The following is an 8,220-nucleotide window of genomic DNA, read 5'->3' as shown; positions in this document are numbered from 1 at the left end:
CTCGAACAATTACGTGTTCGAATTGTTGTTGTTGAAAAAAGGTGATGATCACCCAGTAAAGTTTGTAGTGGGCTATATGGGGCTGACAGTGGACGTCACTTGTAGTGTTTGGATATAAAAAGTTATCGAACATATTGCGAGTTGGAAACTCGGAATAGTATCTTTCAGCGCATGTGGCATTTTTGGATAACGATTTCGTCTAGTAGTTTCCGAATCGAGTGGAGTTAGCTTCTATCTTCCTTGAATTCTCTGGATATTTTATCCAGAGTTTAAGGAGGCGAACCAAAACTATTCTAGAATGTTATACTCAGAAGCCCACAATTACTCAAGTTTCTGAAACCTTCCAAAGAATTCACGTTGACTTCTAATGCTACTGTTATATAAGATTGGGAAAATCTTACTTCTGAGCGCCTCTGGTAGATTGCTGAGTGACTACATCAGTTGGCGGAGAAATGAGTGGGCTGTTGACTTCTGAGTGCGGCTTGGTGGACTTCCGAGCGGATGCAGGAAATATGAACGTCAATGAAAAGTAATGTATTGATGAAAAAGTAGTGCTACCTGTTTCAAGGGACTACTTCACGCAGTGAATTGTGCTACCCTGGGGCATTCCTATTTCGTTTGCAAAGCGAATGGCATCAGCAAGCGCTTGACACTCGAGATATTCAATAGAGCCGTCATATTGCAACACTTTCCACTTGTACACGCCGCGCTGATTCTTCCACGTACTCACCACACCAGGAATGTTTTCGTGTGAACTTGGATTCTCGATTAAGATGGGAACGTTTAGTAGACGACTTGGTTTCGCTAACAGTAGCGCAATCAGATTGTCAACATAAAAATGCTGTTGAGTTGCCATCTCGAGCCAACGCGGGGGGAACTTTCTGTGGACGACCGAGAGGCTTTCGCGCCGGATGTGCTTGCATCATTACACTCAGCGGAAGCACTTCAAGTTGAAGTCTTCAACACCATTCAATAAAATGTTTCTTACATGTTACACTCACTTGTCCTCTCCCACCCAGAAGTCCTCCGTGTAAAAAACAGGAAGGACATTACTCCGCCATTACAGAAAAGGCTCATAAAAGTCCGCTTCTTCGCTTGTCCGATCGGAAGTCCGCATGTTGCCGCTCAGAAGTAATCCGCACCCGTTTTCCTACAAGCGGATGAAATCGCGTTGCAAGACCTAGGTCAAGCATATCCAGCTGGAAGCTCTAAAGTCAGCCCGTTCAAGAAGGTGTGTTGCGATAACCACAAGTCGTGACCAAGTTTAGAGCAAGCTTCGCGGTGGTTTCCGACATCTTCGGAACCAACGACTCCTCAGGTCGCTAAGCCCAGCTGTGTTGCAGGTAGTTGTTTGTTAGACGAAGCTCTTGGTGTTGGTCTTTGGTTTGTCGGCGTCTTGCCACGTCGAGCAGAACCAGCTTCGCAGCGGCCAAGACCTCCAACGCACCTAGCCAATTCACCGGTGCAGTTCGATTTTAACAGTCGCCACACCACTCCCTAAGGGGCAGCCTGAGATCAACTCATGACCCTCACCCAGGCTAACATCCTCCGTAATGTACAAGCGAAAGACGTCTTTTCTACTAGTAATGCACTCAAGGGATAGAATCTTATCTTTATTTGCAAAGGTGCTATTTTGTATCATAAGAATTATCTACGAGTAAAATTTAACAAAAATCACTGAATTATATCCATCGAATTTTGCCAAAAACGATTTATCAAGTGTTTTTTTAAAAATAAAATTTTATATAAAAATTAGCAAGAGTTGGTAAGGTTCTGCGCGTTTTATTGAATTAAACCACATGCTCCAACGATTGTGTAAACTCCCGTCAATTCCTTTGAATTTCAATCTTGCGATTATACTTTTTCAGGCGGAGAGCTTAATGCGTTAGCTATTATATCTAAAACTTCTAAATATTAGCACTCATCGGGGTGTCTAATCCCGTTCGCTACCAAGCTTTCACTTCTCAGTGTCAGAATATACCCAGATAATTTGAGCTTTAATTTGTTTCTTTCAACTTAAAAAATCCCCTACAAACCCCTCCAACCGATACGCGTGTTGCTGATCAGCTGCTCTGTCGTTCAGTTCCTGATCTGAGACCAGTGACCTCCCCCCTAGTTCCCGACTGCAAGTGGTGTCACCCCGTGATACACGCAAGTAACAGCATCTCATTCGTTTCCGCCGTCATCTTCTCCATTCCGCTACCTACATGGATGCCCCGCCACAGTCACGACGTGGCACATCGTGGTTGATATAGCGATTGATCCTCGATAGAACCAGGATTTGTCAATTTCCCGTAAGAAGCTAATAAAAAGAATGGTGTAAATTATTGTGGATACCAACCAAGATGTTCAATTTATTTGCTAATCGACTGCGCTAATAAGACTGATTATTTATATTTATATATATGAACAGCAAGTTATTTTTAGTGACCAGTTATCTAAATTAGTGTCCGTTTTAAATAATCCCATCTCGTTTATATAAACATAGATTTCTCCGAATGCACATGCAGAACTGGGCAATCCAAGCACCTGGAACATATATACACACACAATGGAAAAGACACGCGCATTAGTTGCAGTTAAAGTTGGTGAGTTTGGACACGCTAGCAGAACCAGTGAGCCTGTTGAGAATGCAGAGTTCGAGTACATTGCAGACAAGCTATAAGTGAACTAACTGACTCTCGAGTCCTCTCTACCGCTTACTATTATTTAATAATGCTAATTCTGATTAATACTCTGATTTACGACCATAAAACCTTTATTTAACCCCTTCACTTCCGAATTTTGGGACACCAAACACGTTATTCACGGTACATTAATGTCGTAACATACGCCATAGCTATTTACTTCTTTTCAATATGGGGTGCATAACCGCATGCGGGAAGACGTATAAGTTCTCCACAGGTTTCTTGAGCAAAGTCGTCACTTATACAACATACGTAGGCTGTTACTGTTCTCAATGTCGTAACTTGCCCCCGGTCATGAAAAGAAAGGCGAACATAGTTATACAATGAATCCTGCCATACCAACAAAGAATGCACATCAGTGTAATAAACTATACTTAGGGCCTGCCTAGAACAAGCAATCATCTTGGACGATGCTTATTACACCATTACAGATGCGCACGCACACTAATCATACCTCATCAGTTTCACATTCCTCACCTTCTGCATCGTCCTCGTGTAGCTCCAGTTCTCGGCGCGTTTTCTTCCGCTCCCCAGCCACTTGTCCAGGTCGGCGAAGAACAACTTTCTTGCCCAATGTTACTGGAATGCTTTGGCCGCACTCGAAGTCTTCGTGCCAGATCGCGAAGCAAGTCTTGGTGACACCTTTGAAGCTGTGGCGGATCTTGTTGCACAGCCAGCATTTCGCCGAGTCAACAGAGCAGCGCTCACAGTAAAACGTGGTGGCGTACGACTTTTTCTTGGGGTTGCTTCGCAGCAGCGCGCGTACCTTACAGGATCGCTGTCGGCGCTTCTGTACGCCACTCACCGTCACCCAATCTTCTGACTTCTCAAGCGCATGTGAAAGCCGAACGTGTGTCCTTCTGCGCTTCTGGGAGTTGGCAGGCGGCGTCACATCCACACCAGCAAAGTCTGCTGCCTTCAGCTGAAGAAGTTGGTTCTGTAGAATGCAAAAGCAGTCACCACGAGACATCGAAGGTGTGCCAGCCAGCCGTGCCGTCTCCTTGTGCGAAATATACGCATTCACTAGCGCTAAATCCACAAACCCCAAGAACAAACACTTGTAATACTTGGTAAACCTCGTAGACGTCTGCAATGAGAATCGCTGGAGGCGGAGTTGGTCGTGGACGTCCACTCCGCCCATCCAGCGCTGGTAATCATTGACGGCTGCCGGGCATGGGACCGTTTCCGGCCCAACTCGCTTCGGATTCCTCTGGATCGACGAGACTGCCATGGAGGAGCCGGTGCACAAGTAGTGCACCGGTTTGCGATCCCACCAATGGAACGCAACCATGCTTGGGACTGCCGTCGAACGGGAGAACAGGAAGAAGCCTCGAGGAATAGCCGCAGATCTAGTTTTCCGCTGCTCTTTTACTTGTTTGTCAAATCCTAGTCTATCGGACATTATAGTCCCAAACCACGTAAAACACTCATACTCAGCAACTCAATCGCCAGTAGTATCGGTGAATAGAAACGATCCACAACAACAAGATGCCATGGGTGACGCTGTTTTGACTCCAGAACCATCTTCATGTTTCGGACGACTGCTGCATCTCCTGTCATGTGATCAAATGAAGTGTCTCCACCTTCTCCGGGGTTGCGCTTTCCAGCATACATCTCAAATCTAGTAAGTGACGACATAGTCAATCAAATATTAGTACCGATCCCGTCACTTACGACATTAGCAAAAAAAAATCAGACGAACCTGTGGCAGTAGGCGGTTCTCGAATCACACAGCATAAACATTTGCGACCCGTACCGATGAGGCTTATCGGGCGTGAACATGCGAGTAGTGTTGCGCCTAAAAGTTGAAGGCAGCACCCCTTCGTCGAAGGAGAACACAGCAGGGAGAGTCCAGCCAGCCAGAAACCGCTGCTGCAGCTTGTCGATAACTGGACGAAGTTTCCATAGTTTGTCTCGTGTGCGATCTGCCTCGTTATCTACGAAGTGTAAGTCTCGGAGAATCTCCTGACACCTGATGCGTCCCATCAACCACCCGAAGTTACCTGCTGGAACCGCACCGTCCTCCGTCATTGACCAGTGAGGTGCAAAACTTCTCTTCTGGGGGCACAGCATTCGAGCGATGAGAAGGCCAAGGACATGCATTACTTCGTGTGTCTGATAGCCATCTTTCGCCTTCAATCGGCGGCGTACTTGCGTCAGTGTCTCTTTCTGACGAGGTCCATGTTGGGCAAGGGTGGCTTCTCGTCCTGGGGAACGTAGTTGACGTCCTTCTTTACATGAACTCGCGGTCGTAGGGCGCGGGTCGTCTCTACAGCAGCAGCATCTACTTGGGCACCGTCGCTCTCAGCCCTTGACACTTCTGATAGTTGTTGTAGGTTAGCATCACAATCTCGCTGGGAGTCTGCTGCATGAAGGTCACCAGGTGAGACGTCAAAGGCTCTGGTCACAGCGGCCTGCGAGAGATCAACCTCTGAGTCACTCTCAGACCCGAAGAGTTCATTCAGTGTGTTCTGTGAGAGTTGAGCACTAGTGTCAATCTGGGATGGACGGATGTCTTCATCCCCATCAGCTTCTGCCCTCCCTTCATTGCCAATCGCCACAACTTCAGCCGCTTCAACGCCTTCGCCCACCGCGTCAACCTCGCTCTCAACATCGTCAACGTCTCCTAGCAGTCCAGATTCAATAGCATGGACGACAACGGCGTCCTCACCAACAAACGAATGAACACCACCAGGACTCCATTGAGACTGCATGTCACGGGGTCGCTTGGACGTCCATCCGGCTCCGCGAGACTGACGCCACAAATGGCGGAAGTCAATGTCTCGAGCCACTGCGGCTACCGCGTCTGTTTTTCCACGGGCACTGGCCCGGATGCGCGCCATCTTGCAAATTCTAGAATGACTGGCAGTTGTGCCTTCCGCATCTGCGTATCCTTTTGACCCGTATCTCTTTCCCGATCCCTACCCCTGTTGTGTCTCTGTTCACTTTCCCTGTGACCTCTCGCATCTTATGAGTTTGAAAATATGCTGATTAAAGTATTGCCCGAGCCATTTTCTATTGTCACACGACGTACGTCGTAAGATACGACATAGTTTTTTTCGTATGGCGTAACTTACGACGTCGGGAGGGAAGGGGTGAAAGCGACAACCTACTCACTCTCAGAAAGAATTGACAGCCAATCCAAAGGACAAAGTCACTGGTGATCACAATAAACGAAAGAATAAAAAGTTTACTAACAAAACAAATGGCTTTTTTGTTACAGAATCAGAGCTCACGTGCAAGAATGGTTTGAAGACGATACAGAATTTCAGCTGCTGATGGGCGCAAATTCGGATTCATCGCAACGCAACTATAGCCTAGCTGTGCAAGCAGTGCTCTGAAAAAATTAATATAATACAATTATTATAGCATTGTATTTATTTAATAATTTATTATTGGCTTTCATAAAAGTCCGTAAAATATAAAAAATTGTCCCCGTAATTACTGTATTGATTTCTTACCAGTTGACTGGTGTGAAGGTGCCTCGACGTTGGTGGTTCTGGGGGTTAGACTCTTTGTTTTGTGTTCGTCCAAATTTAGTTCTATGTTTTCTTTCAGAACCCAACAAAACTGCTGCTCAGGCTGGCTCGTATCTTGCCATCGCAGGCTTAATTTGGTTGGCTAAAAGAACCAGCTTGGATGATAGTCACCAGCCTTCTCTGCTTCAGTGGGCTTCGAACTCAAGCCAGTGGCGTGATAGGGTCAATCTCACACCAGTGCCCCGTCCTGACCCTTGCAATACAGCAAAACAATACAGCAAAATAATTGAATAATTTATTATAGTGGATCGGTATATTGCAATGATTATTATGTGCTTCTGTGAAGCCCAGTACAATTTTTTATTTTATTGTAAGAGCACTGTGTGCAAGAGAAGGAGTTCCAGTCGTTGAGAATTCCACTTGCACTTCGACGCAACCTGCTGCATCAACGCTGTGTTCTGTAACTGCTCGACCATAAGAATCACGGTTTCCTTTTTTTGCATTGGCATACGGAAGTGTATGTACATCCAGCTCCGACAATACCACACCGAATGAAAAATGTCCGCTTTGTCATCGTAGTATTCCCCCAGCATCACCTCGGGAGCCATCCACAATGATGTACCAACGCCAGCCGTCAGAGTAGCATCGACACGCTCTTTGGAGATCCCGAAGTCCGTCAATTTCGCTTCCATTGATCGTGACAGCAAAATGTTGCGAGACTTGAGATCTCGATGGATTACGGGAGGCATCAGCGAGTGCAGGTATGCGAGTGCATGGCACACTTGAAAAGCTATCGTTACTTTCTGGCGATTGAAGCCAACTGGATGGTGTTTTTCTTCATACTGGTTGAGGAGACTGCGCAAGTTTCCTCCGTCCATGTACTCCAGAACAACACACACGTCGGATAGCGAGTCCCACGCGACACCAATGAATGTGATTACGTTGGGATGGTCCATCGCTGCCGTCATTTTGGCTTGGGCCAAGAATTGATTGACCAGTTGAAGATTTTCCCTCATGGAAGGAAGCAGCATCTTCACAGCTACTCCTCGGCCATTGAACATACCGGTAGAGACCTCTCCAAACGCACCTTGGCTGATGCGAGTCTGGATGTGTACCTTATCGCGCAGAATCCTCTTAGCAATAATGACATCGTCATCCCACAGGCCGTTAGTTTGTATGTGTGGTGCACTCGACATGAACGGCGCGGTTTGGACGGACCCAACACTTTCCGTCGGCTGAAGGTGACGCTGTCTAAATTTTACTCCGGATGAGCGTCGCCTCCAGCAGAATATAACCACACCGATGACTAGAACCAAGACAAACACTCCACTAGTGATTCCTATAATTGCAGGTGCACCAAGTTCTTTCGAAGAGGCTGTTGTAAGTGGCAATGATGACGGAGGTGTCTGCGCTAAAGTAGATTCCGGTGTTGACGTAGGTGTCCACGTTTCATTGTCGTTGCTGGAGTATCACTTCATACCATTGTTGTCACATGAGTGGTCTGCGAGTGTTGTTTTACTAACGGATAACGACGCATTCAAACTGGTTTCCGAGCATAGATTGTCGTCGTAGTAGGAGACTGAAGCAGATCCGTCGTCTGCCAGAGTTGCTACAGTGGACGTGGATGATTCCGGTGAAGCCTCAGGTGAAATCACGCAATTTCCAGATGCTAAGTAACCCCAGGCATGCTTGAAAGCGTTGCAGTCGTAATCGAGAAGCGTGAATACCAAACGGTCACTTCGTATATGACCGCCGCAACATGCATTTGCGCTATTCCGGCTAGACCCACTACAAGTAGTAGCTGTTGACGAGGCATGCGTGCAACTTAACTGTTTGAGGCGGGGGAGGGGGCGTGGCAAAATTTGAAATGAATCCATGCGCAACCGACGTCTAGCTCCAGATAACGTTGTTAGCAAGGTACGTTAACCTCGGGCAGCCCAAGCGTAGCACAAAATAAAGGACCAAGAGTATGCGCGATCCCCTAAATGGCGACTTGATTTGAATAAGCCTGCTGGATGGCGATTGCAATATAATTATCAATAGCAGAGAGTAGA

General features: G+C 46.8%; 3 protein-coding genes across 3 annotated transcripts in view; 1 reads left to right on the top strand and 2 right to left on the bottom strand.

Moving 5' to 3' along the window:
- Positions 1-3,135: 3,135 nt before the first annotated feature.
- On the bottom strand, positions 3,136-5,530 carry PPTG_06182 (hypothetical protein; the record flags this gene model as incomplete). Its single annotated transcript, XM_008900070.1, has 4 exons — positions 3,136-4,073; positions 4,121-4,308; positions 4,390-4,745; positions 4,862-5,530. The coding sequence occupies 4 exons, from the start codon at positions 5,528-5,530 to the stop codon at positions 3,136-3,138; spliced, it is 2,151 nt and encodes a 716-aa protein (XP_008898318.1).
- A 1,001-nt stretch (positions 5,531-6,531) lies between these two features.
- On the bottom strand, positions 6,532-7,362 carry PPTG_06181 (TKL protein kinase; the record flags this gene model as incomplete). The annotated part of the gene is made up of 1 exon (XM_008900069.1): positions 6,532-7,362. The coding sequence occupies one exon, from the start codon at positions 7,360-7,362 to the stop codon at positions 6,532-6,534; it is 831 nt and encodes a 276-aa protein (XP_008898317.1).
- Positions 7,363-8,041: 679 nt separating this feature from the next.
- PPTG_21838 (hypothetical protein) overlaps positions 8,042-8,220 on the top strand; it is a gene marked incomplete at both ends in the record, with an annotated part of 1,256 nt that continues 1,077 nt past the window's right edge. The window contains one exon of the mRNA XM_008900540.1: positions 8,042-8,083. Coding sequence (XP_008898788.1) covers positions 8,042-8,083 — 42 coding nt within the window. The remainder of the gene's footprint in view (positions 8,084-8,220) is intronic.

Source organism: Phytophthora parasitica, assembly GCF_000247585.1.
Source record: "Phytophthora parasitica INRA-310 unplaced genomic scaffold supercont2.9, whole genome shotgun sequence".
Lineage (NCBI taxonomy): Eukaryota > Oomycota > Peronosporomycetes > Peronosporales > Peronosporaceae > Phytophthora > Phytophthora nicotianae.
This window is presented reverse-complemented; position numbering and strand designations above follow the sequence as displayed.